The sequence below is a fragment of the Drosophila gunungcola genome, assembly GCF_025200985.1.
Source record: "Drosophila gunungcola strain Sukarami chromosome 3L unlocalized genomic scaffold, Dgunungcola_SK_2 000031F, whole genome shotgun sequence".
Lineage (NCBI taxonomy): Eukaryota > Metazoa > Arthropoda > Insecta > Diptera > Drosophilidae > Drosophila > Drosophila gunungcola.
In genome coordinates, this window is record NW_026453183.1 from 151587 (window position 1) to 173818 (window position 22232).

The 22232-nt window shown below is 33.1% G+C and overlaps 1 protein-coding gene across 2 annotated transcripts; it reads left to right on the forward strand.

The window, feature by feature from the left end:
• The first annotated feature begins 2131 nt into the window (after positions 1–2131).
• On the forward strand, positions 2132–18968 carry LOC128260244 (casein kinase II subunit alpha). 2 transcript variants are annotated; one of them, XM_052993069.1, is made up of 2 exons: positions 2132–2291; positions 17335–18968. In XM_052993069.1, exon 2 carries the CDS (start codon positions 17468–17470, stop codon positions 18476–18478), a length of 1011 nt encoding a protein of 336 aa, XP_052849029.1. In that variant the 5' UTR covers positions 2132–2291; positions 17335–17467; the 3' UTR covers positions 18479–18968. The 2 variants fall into 2 exon arrangements, with proteins under 2 accessions (XP_052849029.1, XP_052849030.1); XM_052993070.1 differs by lacking the exon at positions 2132–2291 and adding an exon at positions 2717–2906.
• Positions 18969–22232: the final 3264 nt, after the last annotated feature.

Consider the following 22232-nt stretch of genomic DNA (forward strand, 5'->3'; position numbering starts at 1 on the left):
ATAGAATCTGTGGTTAATTTGTGACATGTCAACATCTGTTGTGCATATGGATGTAAGAATAAAGGCCTAGACCCACAGAGCACCATCCACCATATTTTGCAATGAAGGTTTTTCCGCTCCGAAAATGTCCCGGTTATTCCCTGACTATGAAATTTACGGTCCTAACCGCATGATTCTTGCCGTTGTTTTTTATGTGCAACTCTGAAGTCTAGGCAGCAATTTGAACACAGAGTAGATATTAGCCAGTACTTTAAAGTTCAGAAAACAATTTAACCACTAATCCATAGCATTAAAAAAAATGTCTTGGCTCCTATGCATTTGAATTGACATGGCGGCCATATTTGTTTCTGTAAGCCAGAGGCGTGGTCGCAAAAGAAGGGGGCTTGGGAGGTTAAAGCTCACCCAGGCAGCAATTTGAATACAGAGTAGGTACAAATCATTATTTAAATGTTCAGTCAACCATTTGTACAAATTTCTAAAGATAGATGCCTATGGTTAACCTGTCTTGAGTCAAGATTTTAGGGTTGCACGAAAAGAAACCTAAATAGCCCAGTCCCACAGAGCCCATCCAAACGAAACGGTTGGAAAATTTGTTGGATGGTGGACTGGTGTTCCCACAGAGCTCCCATCCATCATCCACCGTCCGTCAAAGGTCATAATGGCGTATGCATAATTTTTTCTGGGGGTTTTTTACTCTTTCAAACTCTTTTATAAGTCATTTTTCCGGCTCTTAAATTATTTAAATGCGATGGATTAGTTGTAAAATGGTTATCTGAACTTCTAGTCTTAATCTTTTATCTTTTGAACACGCCTCTGGTTCACAGTTTGAAAAACTGGAGTAATGACCATTTTCCTAACAGTACATCCGTTGGAAACGGTTGGAATTTTCAGCTAATGTGAAACTTCTATTTCCACAGAGCGGTTCTACCTTCCGATTTCAGCTGATCTGAACAGCTGTGGCTCGTCAAAGCGTAAACAAAGTCAACAGGTCAACCATTTTTGCTTATGTTTTGAGAAGCTACAGCTTTTTAGATCCGTCAAATTTTAACGTCGGACTAACTGGGAAGTTTTTGGAACGGCAAAACCTTATGGACCATCCCTTCTATGGTTGGTGGAAGGTGGATGGATCTCTGTGGAAATATTTCATATGATATTGCTTCTGTTTCTGCTCCTAGAAAAGCAGAAGTCGCAGTCGAAGCATATGCAAAAATAAAAAAGAGACAAAAATCAGAAAGCAGCAACAGTCGCTGTTTTTTGTTTTATTACTGGCTTCTTTTCTGTTGCTTACAGTTATGAGAGTAAGTCGGAGCTGCAGCAGGCATCGACTTTCGGAAGTCGTTGAGTAAGTAAATGTGTTCGACTATTGGATGGCTTTGCTTCTTGTCGCTTTTGTTAATTTTTAGCGGCGTAAGCCAAAAAATTAGCAAGCAAACGATGGTGAATTGTTTCCTTCCTTTAATTTGCTATGACCTTGGAGCAGCGATTTGCACACGACATAATCGAAAAAAATAAACAAAATACACCAACAAAAACTGTCGGTTTAATATATATATTACTATTAATCGCTTTGAATCAGATCTTGTTTATTTTTAAAAAGTTCCAAGGCATTAATGGCATTATCCAAAGCGATTGCGCTTGCCGCTTTCCATTTTATGTCTTTATCTGCTGAAATACAAACAAATGCGACTTTAAGCAAATATGTCCAACTGCCACTTCTGACTACTTCCGAAAGTCGATGCCTACCGCAGCTCCGACATACGCTCATAACTGTGAGCAAAAGGAAAGGAGAAAGCACTTAAACGAAAAACAGCGACTGTTGCTACTTTTTGATTTTTGTCGCTTCTGATATTTTGCATCTGCTTCGACTGAGACTTCTGCTTTTCCATGAGCAGAAGCAGAAGCAACAGCTCATTTTAAAAAGTCGTAAGCAGTCAAAGCAGAAAATACAAACATTTTTCGACATTTGCTACTTCGATTGCAGTTTTTTAAACACTGGGCAAATAGATGGTTCTTTCAATGATATGATGGATGATGTTTCGTGAAACTAGGCCATTACGAACCATCCAGCTGGTCCAGGTGGTCTGTGGGAACAAACCTAATAAATATAAATTTACGTATGTGAATCGTTTTGGCTTCAATTCCATCGTTTCTCACACATCGAAAATTTCTTGACCTGCCTCGACTTACTACTGTGTTGTTATGCAGTACCATTTCTATAATAGACAGCGGTTAAGTTAACCTTTTTAAAACACAAAATTGGCACTACCACGCACGCTGCCTTTTAATAAGACGTAAGTATCTTTCCGCATGGTATTAAAAATAAATAAATAAATAAACAATAATATATTCAAAACATGGATTTATTTAATGTATGAATAGTTGACCAATCTATGTTATGCATACTAATACAAGCATTATATTTGTAGTCGGAGAATACCTGTATTCTTATGTAGCGAGGCGATTTACATATGGAAGAATATCCAGACAATTGTTTTTTACAGACCCAAAGCCGGTGAATTTTTTATGAAGTATACCTAAATTCGAGTCGTAAAATAATAAAGGTCATGATAATATTGGTGCGTGCATTTAGCAATGGTCTAAATATATATTTTTATTGGTAAAACTTCTCTACATTCTTATGAATACATACATTTAAAAATACGAACGCACATACATAAATATATGTATGTCAGTTTCTTTTGTACGCAGAGTACATGGACATTTAAATCTTTGGATTCATATGAAGTTAAATGTAAAACCAATATATACATCAGTAAACTTACGTATTATATAAATTAGTGCAAAACTCTAAGGAACATACCCTGCGTTCGATTTCGATTTTCCATCGGACACCTACGGAAAGCTTTTTGGCGGCCGACTATTTCTTATGATACTTCAAGATTTGGGTACGTTTAATCATTTGTATAGCAATAAATGTACGGATGTACATACATACATGCCATGGCCACTTAGTTTACGAATAACCTTGTACTGAAAGTTTATACATATGTACATACATCTAAAAAGATTTTAACGTTTTTGAACCTTTTTTTTTTGTTGCTTATAACTTAATTAAAATTGTATTAAAAGTCAATAAAAGTAACAAGTCCCTAAGTGGTAGATGGGGTAAACATAGTGTTAATAATGCTGAGATAATGTATCCAATAAGGATATTTGGTTTTTTTTTTTTATAATTTATCAAACAAAAACACCTGACGAGTTTAGAACAAAATGACGATCGCTCCTTGACCTCCAAAAATTTTTGATGTCAAATTTTGTGACGAATATCACTTAGTTTACAATTGTATATATTATAAATTATAAACATTAACTATAGTTAAAGACGGATTTTGTTTTGCCGCTTTGTGCCGATTACGAAACTAATTAAATAAAAATAAAATTAATTTGTATACCCTTGCAGAGGGTATTGTAATTTCAGTCAGAAGTTAGCAACGCGGTGAAGCAGACATTTTCGACCCTATAAAGTATATATATTCTTGATCAGCATCACTAGGAGAGTCGATCTGTCCGTCCGTTTCTAAGCAAACTAGTCTCTCAGTTTTAAAGCTATCTGCATGAAACTTTCTTAAAAGTTGTCATTTTGTTGCAGGTATTGTATAAGTCGGAGCGAGCCGGATCGAAAGACTATAGCACATAGCTCCCATAGGAACAATTGGGGGGAAAAAAATAAAAATTATAGCTGTTGTTTTGTTTTAATTTTTTTAGTTTTTAAAGATATAGTCATTCTTTATTATCAGAGTTACGGTTTAAATTTGATCAAAATCAGTCGACTGTAGCATAGAACTCCTATAGGAACAATAGAAAAACAAAAATTATTAGTATTTTGGTCAAAATCTAACGAGCTTCGATGGAAACAATCGGAATAATTCAATAGATAAATGAAAAAATCTTCTTTATTTTTTACTTGTTTTCTTTTGGGTTTAGTAATGGTTTATTTATTCCAAATTACATTTTTAATTTTATTGAAATCCTAAAACGGCAAAATATGGCTGCCATAAAACCTAAAACCCATCGAATAATTAAGCTGAAAATCTTTTTTGTATATGCATATACGCATATTAGTCGAAATTTAGATGTTTTGAAGAACATATTATTTTTGCAATAACTGCACTTTTTTTATATTTTTTGTTTTTGGTAAAATAAATAATAATCGTCACAAATTTTCATATGAAAAATATTTGGAGTTGAAGGTGCAATCATCACCCTATTCTCACCTCGTCAAGAGCTGTTTTTGTTCGATCTCAAAAGTTTTTGTTTGAAACTACAGTCTTATTACTGCAAAGCGCCAAAACCTTGTTACAATAAAAAAATCATCAAAACCATGACCTATGAGAAATCCTGTATGACCGGACTATTGAAAAAAAAACCGTAGCACACAGTTCTGACAATGCATGAAAATTTTACAGTACTGTTTCATAAAAAATAACCCTTCTTCACTTGGACTTTAAGCAAAAAGTCCGGCAGCAACCGATTGCATTGTTCGTATACAAATTTTTGCTCGCGGTCAACCGACGAGCAGTTTCCTCCGTTCTTTTTTTGCTCTGCTCAATACCGGGCCGTTTGCTCTTGAACGACGATTCTATTTGAAGTTTCGTGGGTTCTACGATTCACTTGGATTTGTGAAGTACGCTTAAGAACAATGAAAAGACCGTTTTTCGTTTACTTTTTCAATCAATCGGTCTTTTAGTAAGTCTCTCTGAGCAGTCAACAGAAAACCAAAACGAAAAAAAACTAAGTCTACTGCTCAGAGAGCGAAAGAAGGAGGAAGCTTTTTTTCGGTTGTTCTCGCGAGCAGAGCGTAAGGAAAAAAACGGTCAACAGTTATTTGCGAGCTTTAGGTGTCAATAAAATTGTTGTTCTTTAGCTAGCAAGCAGTATCAAACCCAGCTTTTGAAGTGTTTTCATCATAAAAGCACTGTATTTCTGAGTATGCAGAAATACTAAGTTTTGAAGCTGTCTGCTTGAAACTTTCCCAAGAGTTGTTTTTTCCTATTGCAGGTTGTATACAATTCGGGTCGGAAGACTATATCATTTTCTCCCATCCACATCCGGAAAAAAATGAACATGATTTTATATTTTTTTTTGTCTTTTAAGATATAGTATTGTTTTAATACTTCATTCATATTTTATAGTTAAATTATGATTTACTTGCGTATATGTTTAAAAATATTGAAGCTGATTTGCAGCTTAATTATTCGATAGTTCCTGTGGCAATAAAATAAAAAATTAAATTTAATAAAATTAAAAGCGCAATTCTGAACTGCCAAATTAATAGGACAAAAAAAAAAAAAATTTTTTTTTATATATTTTGATTGTTTCTATGGGAGCTATATGATATAGTCGTCCGATTTTAATGAAACTTAAACCGTAGTTCTGAAATAATTTACCATTACTATATGTCGAAGAACTAAAAAAAAATGTAAAAACAGCAAAGTTATATATTTTTTTTTTTTTTTTCGATTGTGCCTATGGGAGCTATGTGCTATAGTCGTCCGATCCGGCTCGTTCCGACTTATGTACCACCTGCAATGGAAAGACAGCTTTTAAGAAAGTTTCGTGCTAATAGCATTAAAACTGAGAGTTTGCGTAGAAACGGACGGACAGACGGACGGACAGGCGGACATGGCTAGATCGACTCTACTAGTGATGCTGATCAAGAATATATATACTTTATAGGGTCGGAGATGTCTCCTTAACTGCGATGCAAACTTCTGACTGAAATTAGAATACCCTCTGCAAGAGTATAAAAAGTGTAATCTCAAAAGCTTTAAGGGCTCTAAAATACACTGTCGTTTTCAAAAAAACTAAGATGAGAACACAACCTAATTTTGGCTATAATTTTGTTATTATTTTTACTTAACAAAAATATATTAAGGAAATAGCCCTTAAAAATACTTTTTTATCGTTATATAGCACGTAAATGGAAGTTTGGAAGTTGTGGACGTGTGAAATCTAGCTTTTGTATCCGTTTTCCCGCTGAACTAGTGGGCTTTCCAAGAAGAGGTAGAACAAAAGATTTTCAGCTCGAGCTGCTATATACAGCAAAATTGGACCCTAAAACATCGCTTTAATACGCACATACAAACTTAAAACGGAAAAAACGTTCTCATTTCAAAAACGGTGTATAAAGACCACTTATTGTATGCAAAACTTTTTTTTTGCTGCTGAAATTGAAAAGAGGCTTGTAAATATTTTATGTAGGAAAAAAATATACATATATATATATATATATATATAGATATTTTTATAAAGAACTCAGTTTAACAATTAGTATTATCAAAGAATTTATGTTTTCTGTACTTGGAGAGCTGTGCTTCTCATTTAAAATAAGTGCATATGAAGCGGATCAAGGTAATCCCAGCAAGACTAAACTAAAGAGAAGACAAAAACAAGAAAGGAAGCAAACTTCAAGCCGAAGTTTATATACCCTTGCAGCTATTGCAAGAATTAAATATTTTTGAAAACATTAAAATTATGATTTACTTGCGTATATGTCTAAAAACATTGAAGCAATGATGATTTGCATCATTTTCATTATTAGGTAGTTATTTTATATAATTATAGTCGTCCTATTTTGATGAAATTTTAACCGTAATTCTGAAATATTTATCCATTACTATATGTCGAAGAACTTATAGAAAAATTTAAAAACACCAAAGTTATAATTTTTTTTTATTTACTTTTATGATTGTTCCTATGGGAGCTATATGCTATAGTCGTCCGATTTTGATGAAATTTAAACCGTAATTCTGAAATATTTATCCATTACTATATCTCGAAGAACTAAAAAAAACAATTAAAAAACAGAAAAGCTATAATTTTTTTTCATTTATTTTTATGATTGTTCCTATGGGAGCTATATGCTATAGTCGTCCGATTTTGATGAAATTTAAACCGTAATTCTGAAATATTTAACCATTACTATATCTCGAAGAACTAAAAAAAAAATTAAAAAACAGAAAAGTTATAATTTTTTTTCATTTATTTTTCCGATTGTTCCTATGGGAGCTATATGCTATAGTCGTCCGATCCGGCTCGCTCCGACTTATATACTACCTGCAATAGAAAGACAACTTTTGGGAAAGTTTCATGCAGATAGCTTAAAAACTGAGAGACTAGTTTGCATATAAACGGACGGACAGACGGACGGACAGACGGACATGGCTAGATCGACTCTACTAGTGATGCTGATCAAGAATATATATACTTTATAGGGTCGGAAACGTCTCCTTCACTGCGTTGCAAACTTCTGACTGAAATTATAATACCCTCTGCAAGGGTATAAAAAGTGTCTTGCCCTGAGTGAAACAGCATTCTCTAAGTGTTCGTGTAGGATCGGGTTTTTTGACTATTAAATGGTTGAAGATTATTTGAAAGTCCGGAATTAGAGTTATTTTTTTACGTTTGTTTAAAATTATCTACCAAAGTATTTGAAAAGTGAATTTTATAGAAATATTAACAGTATTAAATTTTCTTGAAAAACAAAACATAAAAATACAATATTCAACGTTTTAAAAACCATTAAGATCAATTAAATCAAAAGTTGTCCTATGCCTTATAGGTATGTTTCTTTTAGCACTTTATATACTTTTTTAATGTAATGACTAAATTTTGAGCTCTACTTTGAGTTCCTTACGCATTTATTCAGCAACATGACGGAAAATAAAATAGATAATTTCTTTTTTAAGAGTCTCTAAAATTTAGTTGCCCAATAAAAAAAAGCATGCCTGGAATATTTTTAAAGGTACCCTTAAGAGCTCATTTTAAAATGTTAGAGGCATTATCATCCTAGACATTGACCACATTCTCCAGATGGGCCTTGTTAAGAGTATAGGTTCTCATCGGCGGTATATAAGACGCCACAATTAGTAGCGTATCCACTGGTCCAATAGCATAAACAGCAACTTGATCCAGTAGAGTGTCTTCATTGAGAAGGCCAATAGACAAACATCTCAAGCTGCGACGAACAGCCACAATTACGCCTCCTCCTCTAGCGCATTGTGTTTTTGTACCATCTCTGAAATGGAATAATTGTAAATCTTCGGGGTCGCCACCAACTGGTTCGTGTTCATGCTAATGCATTCCAGTGCATGCGGAGTAACAGCACCTACCAATCCGAATGTGTAACTTTATTTCATTGCGTATCTTCAGAATTAAGTGCGCTGCATTCGCCAGATTACTCGATTACTACTTGATCCTCCCTTCTCACCTTTACTTGATGAAACATTTTGAGATTGTCTCCACATACAGCGACGGGCTTCTCCCTAAATCTCAGTAACACTCCGATCATGGAGGGCAGTAGATTATAGGTCCTTGAAAAAAACTGTGTTGAGAGAGATTCCTTGAACCTTTAGAGCAGCATCCCATACAAGTCTGGATTTATTTGTGTTTGTGACTACAAATATCGGCATGTTCGTTGTTCATCATGTGTTTCATGCGATTCCAATTTGCGAACATATCCCCGTTGTTCATACCGATTAATCTTGCTGTTTACGAACTCTCGCCATTCTTTGTTTTTTTGCCATACGAGATTCTAAACATATAAGTCTTCGCATCTCCATATCTTTAGAACACGGCAATTCTATTCTATCGTAGCTCTCATCTCTTTTCTTTGAGATATTTGGTGGTGAACTCTAATATTGAGATCTAGGAGTCCTGCGAAACGTTAACTCCTACAGCTACGAGTGTAAAACTTGCCTTTACCATTTCGTCTAAGAAACGATCTTGATTGCAATCGCAAATATGCATCAACCTTTGACTCTCTTGGCTGCAATAATTTCCTCTGCCATAGAGTGAGCATCCAACGCGCGCCAAGCTTTGCGTTGTCCATCCCAATGATAATGGTCGCTCGAGCGTTTCTGTGGGTGCGTATGGGCAGATCCCGCAGGAACGGGTGAGTTTGTAGGACTGAATCTTCCAAGGTTGGATTGGGTAAGTCCAGACTTGTAATTGTTCGAACGTTCTTCAGAGCGTATTTGTGCGCTACCTTGTCCTGTGACCCAATTCTTAACGCGACTTTCTTTAAATCCGTTTCTTTCTGACTAATCTCGCTTGTCCAGCGTAGACACAGTTCCACTGTGTGATTAAAACAGCTGCAGTTGCAGCTTCTATTGGCCGACTGTTACCCTGGGCTGTTAACTAAATTATGGTGATGACCATAACTCCGGTCCATGCAGAAACATTCTATGTAATGTATAAATTTTGTCCAAAACCATCAGCCCATCTAGCAAATCAACATTTCCGTCGACCAGACAAAACTCAACAAAAAATCGTAACTAAATACAGAAATAGTTTTAAAAAAGACTGCGTTTAGAACGCAGTTCGATCTGAAGATAAAACAAAATAATCAAGAGCCTACAACAGAGTGGATTCCAACAGATAGACAAAGTAACTATTAAAACATTTGGAACGAAGCATCGGATTGTAATGATTTACACGCTTCAAAGCTAACGCCCACTTTAACGCAAGCAATTCGCGAAAGTCTGTCATGTCACTCTGAACTTTAAATTTTTAAAAGTTATAATTTTTATGTTTTTAATTTTGTTTATAGTTCTCCGATATTTATTTATTCTTTGTTTGGGAATTAAATGTGTCATGATAAAAAAAACATACAATTTTTCAAAATTTACTGTTGCATGTCATTTTTATTGTAAATAATTAAATATTTTTATTAAAAAATTCGAGATGGCGGCTTAACATTGTTCCCGAATTTACACTAAAATGAGGTATATAAAATTATTTTATTCAATTTTTTTTTAATTGGTTTTTGTTAAAAAAATACAGTTTACATTTTTTGTTGTATATTTCTACTAAAAAAAAAGTAGCACCTTTTACACTTTATTTGAATGAAGGAAATCGGAAGATTATCAAGATCAAGATTTCAGCTTAAAAGAAAAGAAAGAAATACCCTGATAAAAGTTCTGTAAGGTGAAGGCTAATATCAGGTAGTTTGGCCTGCCTTGTCTGACTTCATATATTTTAAACTAGATATGCCCAAATATTTTATCCCACAGATTCTCAATTTTTTAAATTAAATTTAAGTTTTAATTTTTAATTTTTTTAATTTATAGTTAATTTATCGATGTCAGCAATTTTGAATGCCGTTTCGAGGAAAACGGTTTAAAGTTTCAGGTCGGGCGGTTTACACCAGCAAGCGGTCCTTTATTAGAAACGACTTTTGCGCTTGCACATAATATTTATAAACATGCTAGAGGACAATAAAAATAACAAGAAAGGAAGCAAACTTCGGCAAGCCGAAGTTCATATACCCTTGCAGCTATTGGAAAAACTAAATATTCTTGAAAACATTAAAATTATGATTTACTTGCGTATATGTTTAAAAACATTAAAGCTATGATGATTTGCAGCTTAATTATTCGATAGTTCCTATGGCAGCTATATGATATCGTTTTCCGATTTTATTAAAATTAAAAGCGTAATTTAAACTGTCAAATTATTAATAAGTCTAAAGGAATTAAAAAAAAAATTAGAAAATAGAAAAGTTACATATAAAAAAAAAAAATGTATGTATATATTTTAATGTTTCTATTGGAGCTATATGACATAGCCGTCCGATTTTTATGAAACTGAAACCGTAACTCTGAAATATTTAATCATTACTACATGTCGAAGAACTAAGAATAAATCTAAAAAAACAGCTAAGTTATAATTTTTTTTTCGATTGTTCCTATGGGAGCTAATGATATAGTCGTCCGATTTTGTTGAAATTTAAACCGTAATTCTGAAATATTGACCCATTACTATATGTCGAAGAACTAAGAAACAAATTTAAAAACAGCTAAGTTATAATTTTTAAAATTTTATATATATATATATACTTTATAGGGTCGGAAATGTCTCCTTCACTGCGTTTCAAACTTCTGACTGAAATTATAATACCCTCTGCAAGGGTATAAAAATTGAGTAATCTTTTGTAATTATTCCGTGGCAAGATGAGTAGCCTTTAAGTATATGCAATTTGACAGTGGCTAGCACTGGGACATTTTCGGCTAGGAATTCGTCGGATTCGGGCAGGATCTTTAATCAATTCTAGCCAGGTGTTAATCCTAATATTTGTTAATGCGTATTTATTACACGGCCTACCTAGCTAACACTCTTCAATATATAGAAATTTGTGTTAACCCTAAAGTGTATTGATGTGTGCTTTTGCTTTTGTACCCCATTAAATAAATTTAATATATTTTATTAATTTTTAAAAAGGCGAGTAACTTTCATTTGATAAAAATGTCTTTCTTAAATTTATGGTGAATGCTTTCCTTAAACTAGAAATGCAGCTCTTAAACCAAGAAAGAATTTATCTTAAATCAAGAAATAATATTTCTTGAAAATAAAAAAAATATTTCTTAAAACAAGAAAAAATATTTCTTTAACAATAAGATAAATTCTCTGAGTTCTACCGGGGGCCTGGTCGCGATTTGTATGCATTATTTGCTGCATACACACATTGACAAGTTTCGCCGCGCAAACTACTTACACAAACAAAGCGCGCGACGAAAAAGAACAGACGGACATGTTCGTTGTGTGGTAGACCGACCCGCTAAACACATGCATTTTGATGTCAATTTAATAAGGGAAAATGATAAAGATGAACATAAATTGTACAAATTTACATTAGAACATTTTAATACACAAATAATGCCTAAATTTGGAATAAACTCACATTTTTATTCAATCGTCGGCGTGAGTCGAATCCGGTCCCCCACGCGGGAGTTGGACAATGTTACACTAGGCTATTTTCGCACTCTAAGAAAGAACGTCAAAAGCAACAACTGTTTCGTCAGCTTGGACAAGTCATGTTAAGAAAATTCAATACAATCAAAATACATATACATTTTCAGAGCTGGTTGGTTTAGAATCTTATACTATCGATTCAGAAATTTTTTATTTTTATGTATTAACATCAAAAAGTTATGATCATTTTGATAACTTAGCTAAGCACATTAGGACACGTGTGTGAATTCCCTTTTTCATCAAATGCAAAAAATAAAAAACAGTTTAAAAATAAAAAAGAATCCCGAGATTGGATTTACTGCTCACATTAAGGGGGTAAGTTAAGGACTGCTTTTTTATTTTCTTGATCTCAAAGGCGATTTCTCCTTAAACAAGAAAGGAAGCCAACTTCGCAAACCGAAGTTCATATACCCTTGCAGCTATTAAAATTAAATATTCTTGAAGACATTAAAATTATGATTTACTTGCGTGTATGTCAAATAGCATTGAAGCTATGATGATTTGCAGCTCAATTATTTGAGTTCCTATGGCAGCTATATGATATCGTTTTCCGATTTTAATAAAACTAAAAGTGTAACTCAGAACTGTCAAATAATTAAATAGTCAAAAAGCATTTCTAAAAAATTTCAAAATAAAAAAGTTTATTTATTTTTATTTTTATTGTTTCCATGGGAGCTTTATGTTATAGTCGTCCGATTTTAATTAAAATTAAACCGTGATTCTGAAATATTTAATCATTATTATACGTCGAAGAATTAAAAAAAAAATTTAAAAACAGTAAAGTAATAATTTTTTTAAATTTGTTTTTCCGATTGTCCCTATGGTATAGTCGTCCGATCCGGGTTTTTCCGACTTATATACTACCTGCAATAGAAAGACAACATTTGGGAAAGTTTCATGCAGATAGCTTTAAAACGGACGGACAGACGGACATGGCTAGATCGACTCTCCTAGTGATGCTGATCAAGAATATATATACTTTATAGGGTCGGAAACGTCTGCTTCACTGCGTTGAAAATTTCTGACTGAAATTATAATACCCTGCATACTCTGCAAGGGTATAAAAATTAATGAATGACGTTGCTGAGCCGAATGCCTTTTAAGCGTTCAGCAAAGTCATATCACTGCCTTCGTTAATTTCTTCTTTTACTGTTCTTTTTTTTTCACGTTGGCTTAGTAAGACAAAGATTCCTTTTCTTTTTTTTAAGGATATTGCTCTATGGAACCCAAAGTCAAATTCGCCATTAAAAACTAAATAAATGTTTTTGCTTTTTTTTTCTTATTTTTAAGATAGGGGGTTTCTTACAAGCTTACATTCAAAAAGGATTTCCATTTTTAAATACAATTTTTTCTTGAATCAAGAAATTTTTGTCATTGATTCAAAGGCTGACCGAATCAAAGGTTAGATTTCAAAATTTTGGGAATTATTTTCTATGTGTGTAGTTTTTTTTTAATTAACTTCCTTTTCTTTAAGCCATGTTTCTCGTCTTTCTCCTGCTCAGGCATCTTCTGATGTGCTGTCTTATATACAAGACAGAACTAAAGCCGATAATTAAAAATTCAACTTTTCTTACGCAAGATAAATTTCATCGCTCAAGATCACTGTATGGTGGTAAAAGAGTTCGAAGGCAAAACAAAAAAGAACAGGGCCGTGGGAGTCTCCCAGTCGAGGCCTGACTGTTGTGCCATCTTCTTCTTCAGCTCCCTCTTCTGCTCCCTCTACAAAAAAACAAACATCCCGCCTTCTTTTTATACCCTTGCAGAGGGTATTATAATTTCAGTCAGAAGTTTGCAAAGCAGTGAAGGAAACATTTCCGACACTTTAAAGTATATTCTTGATCATCATCACTATTAGAGTCGATCTAGCCATGTCCGTCTGTCCGTCCGTTTCTACGCAAACTTTTATCTCAGTTTTAAAGCTATCTGCATGAAACTTTCCCAAAAGTTGTCTTTCTATTGCAGGTAGTATATAAGTCGGAACGAGCCGGATCGGACGACTATAGCATGGGAGCTATATGCTATAGATCCGGGAACAATCGGAAAAATAAATAAAAAAAATTTATAACTTTGCTGTTTTTTAATTTTTTTTTAAGTTCTTCGACATAAAACAATGGTTAATTGTTTCAGAATTACGGTTTAAATTTCACCAAAATCGGACGACTATAGCATATAGCTCCCATAGGACCAACCGGAAAAACAAATAAAAAAAATTATAACTTTGGTGATTTTAAATAAAAAAAAAAATTTAACTTTTTTATATTGTAATTTTTTTTTTTTTTTTTTAGAAATTTATTATGATTAATTAATAATTTGACAGTTCAGAATTACGCTTTTAATTTTATCGGAAAACGATATCATATAGCTGCCATAGGAACTGTCAAATAAGGTTCAAATAGCTTCAATGTAAGCATACACGCATGTCAATCATAATTTTAATGTTTTCAAGGATATTTAATTTTGGCAATAACTGCAAGGGTATATGAACTTCGGCTTGCCGAAGTTTGCTTCCTTTCTTGTTTCCTTTCAAAATACAAGGGGCTTACCTAACCTGACTAAATTGTATTTTGATAGTTTTTCCCTTTCATCGCATGTTATTGTGTTTACAGAAACCTGATTAAAACCGGAGATATTTAGCTCCGAAGTTTTACCGAGTAGGTACACAATTTATTGGCTCAGACAAGGAGGAGGAGTCTAGATTGAAATAAATGACATTGAATTTCTAGGCATAAAATTATCATTCCCCGGTAGGTTTATATATATAACTTGTTCATATATTCCGCCATCATCTGAGTTTCCGATTTTTGCGAACCAACTTTTCGTTATACAGTCGATTCTTAAAGAACTGTCAGATATAGATCAGTTAATAGATTTAATATCGAATGCGACTTGGTCCCCGGCTGGAAAAACAAATATTTTACTTCCTTTAGCGCAGCTAAATGGTGTACTTGACATTGCGCTATCTCAAGTAAATCATGTTCAGAATTCTTTAGGACGTTTACTGGATTTATGTTTTGTGCAAAATCCAGAACGCGTCTGTTTATCATTATGTCACCTTTTACGCAACCTGAGGATCCAACTTTAGAGCTGACTATTGATGAATCAGAGCTTAAAGAAAAATCTGAAAAGTATGTTAAACGAATCCACTGCTTTCGCAAGACTTACTTTTACCGCTTAAACACATGATATCTGTATATCTATATATAACATGGCTGAGGCCGTTAGTGTCTTTTATAGAGCATTAAAATCCTTCTATTATATGTGTGTTCCGTTACATTGTCCTTAAACCTCCATGGTTTAATATGGAGCTACATATATCGCCAAAAATATGTTAATTCCAGACTATAATAAATATAGAGTTGTATATTACAAGCTGCCTTTACCAGATACATAATTTTACCGTGCTTTACGCGCTGTGTTATACGGCTTATTTAACTCGTTCAAGGATCCAGTTTTATAAGTTTGTAACACTAAGCGTAAATCCGCCTCTTACCCAGCATCGCTATCACCGATCAGGCAATTGCCGATCCTTTTGCGCAGTTTTTCCAAACGACATATGCAGCTACTTTCCGTTTTATTCAGAAAGAATGTCTAAGTCTAACTTAATCTTTTGTCCGATTCTATGTGAAAGCTCCTTTCTTCTAGATCTGCAACGGATAATGCCAGTCTTCTTACCGGGTCCTGACGGTGTGCCTGGCTGTGTGCTTAGATACTGCGCAGAGGCCCTGTGCAGACCACTTCACAAGTTGATTGCTCTATCCTTAGCAACTACTGACTTCCCACCCATTTTGAAGGAAGCATGAGTTATTTGGGGCTAACGTCGTTTGTTATGAATGGCTTTAGAAATAACGTTCAGACTGGCGTAGTTTACAGGGATTTTGGCAAGGCATTAGATTGTTAGGACACAACTAGTCATTTTTAAAAGCTCGGTCTATAAGCTGATCCGAGTTACTTCACTTCACTTCACTTATTTTTACATTATTTATTAACGATCTGTGCCGCCTACATTTATCTGTGCTTAATCGTATCACTAGGAACTATATTCCTCTTATTTTAAAATATTGTAGATTAAACTATGATATGCATGAACCATTTAGAGTACTATCATATTATTTCTGCTACTAACACTTTACCAATTCTAAAAGTTTAATTTTTATCTTTTTTAGCACGCCATTAGTGATATTAGTTGGTTTTTTAGTTTAGTATATATTTTGAATTAGTAATGTCCGTTCTTCTACGGTCCCTTTTCTTTCACCTCTCCTAATCTAATTTTTACTAATTTTTCCCAGAGGGAAAGAGGGCATCAACGTCCAAATAAAAAATCTCCCACTCAAATTACTGGCTTCATAAAAAGAAAATGTGCTTTTTATACCCTTGCAGAGGGTATTATAATTTGAGTCAGAAGTTTGCAACGCAGTGAAGGAGACATCTCCGACCCTATAAAGTATATATATTCTTGATCAGCATAACTAGGCGAGTCGATCTAGCCATGTCCGTCCGTTTCTACGCAAACTAGTCTCTCAGTTTTAAAGCTATCTGCATGAAACTTTCCCAAAAAAAGTCTTTCTATTGCAGGTAGTATATAAGTCGGAACGAGCCGGATCGGACGACTATAGCATATAGCTCCCATAGGAACAATCGGAAAAATAAATAAAAAAAATTTATAACTTTGCTGTTTTTTAATTTTTTTTTAAGTTCTTCGACATAAAACAATGGTTAATTGTTTCAGAATTACGATTTATATTTTATCAAAATCGGACGACTATAGCATATAACTCCCATAGAAATAATAAAATTATATAAAATAACTATCTAATAATTGAGCTGCAAATCATCATTGCTTCAATGTTTTTAGACATATACGCAAGTAAATCATAATTTTAATGTTTTCAAAAATATTTAATTCTTGCAATAGCTGCAAGAGTATATAAACTTCGGCTTGCCTATTCGATACCTACGAGATTGCTGAAGGAACAAAAAAAAATATTTCTCTCGGCTTACGAAATATAGCCGAATCAATATGTCAAATAAGGTTCCAATATCAATTTAAGCAACAAAATAATTAATAGCATAAAATATAAACCCGAACCAATTTGGAAAAAGTAATAATGCCGATTTTCTAGTTTTTGCAAGCATTTTTCAAAATATCTTTCAAATATTATTTTATTTCAAGTTCTAACAGCTTTGGGAACAATGGGTAATCATCTCGTCTTGGCAACAGTATCCATTTTGCAAAAAGCAAAACTATTTCTTAGTTCGTAGGTCTGTGCAATTCGTTAATTATGTAACTCCAAGGCTTAAGCAACTAGTTTAGGATATAATTGTTGTTTTGCCAAGTATTCGTTATTTTGTTAAATCTTTATATCTACACTTCTACTTTTTGATAGTTTTTAAAGGCATGTAGTTACGTAAATACTAAAAACTTGTATATATACGAAAATTAATAAATAAAAAATGGTTTCATATCATGTTGAAAGAATTTAAAATTTCGAAAGGAAGTTTCGGAATTTGGCCTCTGATCAATACATTACTCACTAAATAAGTTTTGTTCTTTTTTACTTTCAGACTGTTGTACAATATAAGTTTTGTTGCTAGGACCAATCGACTGAAAACGGAGTCAGCTCACAAAAACATACTGATACACACCGAACGGAGTTTTGAGGCAGAAGAACAAAAAAAGGTCGAATTTTTAAAAGAAATGACACTTCCAAGTGCAGCTCGTGTGTACACAGATGTGAATGCGCACAAGCCAGATGAATATTGGGACTATGAAAACTATGTTGTTGACTGGGGAAATCAAGACGATTACCAATTGGTCCGTAAATTAGGACGTGGAAAGTATTCGGAGGTTTTCGAGGCTATCAATATTACGACCACAGAGAAGTGCGTTGTTAAAATTCTAAAACCTGTAAAAAAGAAGAAGATCAAGCGTGAAATCAAAATTTTGGAGAACTTGCGCGGTGGAACTAATATAATAACTCTGTTAGCTGTTGTAAAAGATCCAGTTTCCCGAACTCCGGCGTTAATTTTCGAACATGTCAATAACACGGATTTTAAGCAACTTTACCAAACTTTAACTGATTATGAGATTCGCTACTATTTGTTTGAACTTCTTAAAGCCCTTGATTACTGCCACAGTATGGGAATAATGCATCGCGATGTGAAACCCCATAATGTTATGATCGATCATGAAAATCGGAAATTACGTCTTATAGATTGGGGACTTGCCGAATTTTATCACCCCGGTCAGGAGTATAATGTTCGTGTGGCGTCAAGATACTTCAAAGGTCCCGAGTTACTGGTAGATTACCAGATGTATGATTATTCACTCGATATGTGGTCATTGGGTTGTATGTTGGCGTCGATGATATTTCGAAAAGAGCCGTTCTTCCATGGCCACGACAACTATGATCAATTGGTACGCATTGCTAAGGTGCTGGGCACCGAAGAGCTTTACGCATATTTAGATAAATATAACATTGACCTAGATCCAAGATTTCACGACATTCTACAACGCCACTCACGAAAAAGATGGGAAAGGTTTGTTCATTCTGACAACCAACATTTAGTTTCTCCTGAAGCACTAGACTTTCTTGATAAACTATTGCGCTATGATCACGTTGACCGACTTACAGCTCGTGAAGCTATGGCTCATCCATATTTTTTACCTATCGTCAATGGACAAATGAATCCCAATAATCAGCAATAAATGGTTATTTTATTATGATGAATACTGTGTTTTCGAGATCGGGATAGCAGCCATTTAACATTTATGATAATAATTATGAAAAATATAAAATCCGAAGAGAAATAAAATAAATTAAGCAACTGTCTTAAAAAACATTGATGAACTGTTCGTAGAAGAAACAAACACCGACATTAACCTAGTTCTTACAGTAAAACAACTAGTTTTGTATAAAATTCTACAAGTGGGAATAATATAAAACATTATTTTAAGCAGGGATTCCCGTACATTGGTCTTAAAATCTCAACATTTTAGGCGTTTGGGTTTAATGCTACTTATTTTTTTTGATTTTCATTTTAAAAAAATTCAAAATGGTGGTCTTAGGTTTCTGCCAATAAAGACCTTAAACAAAGCAGATAGACGCGCCGTTCTTGTTACAGATAACAAAAATAATTTCAATTAAAACTTTAAGAAAGATTCCTTAATAAAATTAAATTCGACATATTAAACCAAACACGCGTTTTTCCATGTGTTTTGTATCTTTAATGAATATGTAATCAATAAATTTTAACTATTATGCTTTGTAATCGCAACATTTTTAAATACTTTTGAGGTTTAAAAACTTGGTTACAAAAAACGATTTTGACGATTTGTATATATAATATTACTCAAAATGTAAATGCAAAAGTTTCTCTCAAAAATATTAAAATAAAATGTGGGAAAAAACATTTTGATTCGCTGACAACGGGAATCCTTCCTTAAGGGAGCATTCTGGTATAGAAGCCTGAATTTTAGGAATATTTTCAAGTAAGATAAAAATAAAAAATGAAAAACATTTTTAATATGGGCATTTTCAGAAAAGTGCATCAGAGTCCGTTTTTTACTGTTCCACTAAGATATACGACATTGAAACAGAAGTAACACTAACTATTTGTTTCAGCAACATTTTGTTAAATTTTCGATTAATTGTTATGGCTTCTGTGGAGGCTTTTGGATCAAACTAAATATCACGTTTCTAAGTTTTAGCACTAACCATACAACATATAGACTGGTCATTTCATACAACGAATTTAGACAAAAAAAAAGTGAAAAAAAAAATTGTAATTGTCTTTAAACAATTCGTTATAATCCAAGATATTGGTACAATTAAAATTTAAAATTATTATCATTAAAATAACATTTAAACAAATAATTGCGGATTTTTATATATGTTCCATTTATCTTTACAAAAAAATATTTTATTATTTATTACTTGTTTAAAGACAATTAAAATTACACTGCGAATGATTAAAAAATAAATCAACCAAAGATCACTAAACATAACATTCAAAACAAGTGTCCTAAAAGCCCGCCCCCACTAAAAGCAATCGTCGGTAGGGTATGCAGGCACCAACCGCTCGCAAAACATCGACAAGAGCTGATTTGTTTTTAAGTGGATTTCTCAACCACTGAAAGGCAGTCGGTGTTTTAATTGGCACAACTGCGATATACCCTGTTTCCATCTCAGTGGACTGATTTCTATTAGGTCGAATACATACATACATATATGTAAAACATTTTACTGCTACCACTGATTTGAATTTGTAAACAAAAATAAAACGTATCCTAAAATATTATAAAATATATTATAACATATAATATTCATATTTTTATCATAACCCAATTAAATGCGCCCATATTCTTAGGGTACCGAGTTTGAAACGTAGCCAAATAAAAAATATTCTTGATGCGCCGAAATGCAATAAACGCACACATGCTCCCGTGTATGATAACCCAGTCGGAAAAAACACGCTTCCAGGATGCGTTCTTTTACGCTTCCCTTGCATGTGAAAAACGCATTCCAGATCCCTGAAAGCTCCCTTTCCTTTTTGTTCGAGACGGGACAAAAAGCAAGCCTTCTTTTAGAACCGATCTAAGATCGAGTCTTAATGCGTTCCATTGGAAGGTAGTTTCAACTTCGGAAACGCTCGGGTTTCCCTTCCATTTGTACTTTACGAAGGAAGCATTCTACAACGCACTGTTAGAATGAACTTAGAAACGTTCCCGGGAACCTTCCTGGATAGCTTCCAAAGCAAGCATTGTGTAACACATCTACAGGTCTGTGAAGCGGTAACCGTCTCTTCTTTGTGACTCTGAAAATATAATAATGAGAAAATATAATATAAAATATAATAATGAGAAGGAAATATGTAATTTTATTAAAATACGATTGTAAGTTTGTAAAACACTTACCGAATAATGTTTCATTTAAATGAATGTAGGACGCAAAACCTTCCCTGTCCCTAGTACCGTCATAATTAAGCTCCATTATCAAACTTGGACTTAATATCCTACTGAAGATCTAGATTTTCCGAATTCAAAAATTTTTAAAAGTGCATCAAGTTGATCTCTAGTAACATTATTATTATGGTACCATTCTAATAATTTTTCAAGGAGATTCATAGGTATCATATGTGTTTATTTTGTAAAATATCTTTTTTCAATTAAATTTTTTAAATTTAAAAAAAAAAAATTTTAAATTTTTTAATTATGTAATGTCTAATTATTTAAATTTATGTTTATTTTTCTCACATTTTTGTTCACTTAATTTGTGTTCTTAGGTCCACCCTAAAAAACACTACTTGTATGTAGATGTAAGTCCACCCTAGGTAGAAGTAAGAGGAAGAGAGAAAAAAGAGAGCACACAAATAAACGAAACGAGTTCACAAAACAAAAAATTTAAATTTATGAATTATATATAAATTACCTTTTGTTTTGAAATAGTTTTTCTGGAATTAAACGAAAATAATATTTAAAACGCATTAATTAAATTAAAACTCAAGTCTTATTGCAGTGTACGCTCAAAAAAATAATTCTTTTTATTTGTTTGATTAATAGCCACACACAGTTTTAGGAACAATTTGTTTACATTTGTTTTGACCGTACACTGTTTTTAAGACTGTTAATAAGTGTTTATAAATTTAATATTTTTTTGGCACAGGTACACATCACTTATTTTTTTAATTAATCCATTGTTTGGTTCATGTTATTTTATTAACAGTATTGTTTATATCAACATACTTACTTGAAAACTAAAACCGCAAAGAATATATTAATTTCACAAATCACAGAGGCACCAGCTATTTCAAATGAAAATCAAAATGCAAGTGGCGAGAAATGCAAAAGAAACGAAAAAGACCGCGCGCATTCTTGCATTTTCCCTTTTTTTCTTGTCGTTTGCTTTTTAGAGTACCGTTTTGTTCGGTTACTCCTTGTGAATACAGTGGCGGAGGAAACTATAGCGCCGGCAATGTAAAATAATAATTTAAAACAAAATCACGCTTTGAATAAAAATCATGTAATCGTGTATATATTATTACCTAAAATTAAAATATATAAAAAACTGATTCAAATTAATAATTTTCTAATACAATATAAAATATATTAAATATTATTATGAATAAAATTAAATATGAATATTTTTTACAGAATTAATTTTAGGAAAAGTTTAACAAGTCATATACCCCAAACATAACAAAGCGTTCAGATATTGTTTTTAAAGATAAATGTTGAATATATTTACGACGCTGCTGTTCATTAAGGAAAATAGATTAAATTGGTTTCCCATTTTTTTGTCCATTCCGAAACAAGACTTCTTTTTGCGTTCTTTCGTAAGCGAGGTTTTCGGTGAAAAACACGATCTCAAAAATATCGGACGATCGGCATCGTTCGGGTTTCAGTTTTTTTTTTACATTGCAAAAGAAGGCTTTTTAATGCATTGTAGTGGAAGGGACGGTTT

Excerpts from the sequence above, each read along its gene's own strand:
- LOC128260244 (XM_052993069.1), top strand. The coding sequence starts at position 17,468 with ATGACACTTCCAAGTGCAGCTCGTGTGTACACAGATGTGAATGCGCAC.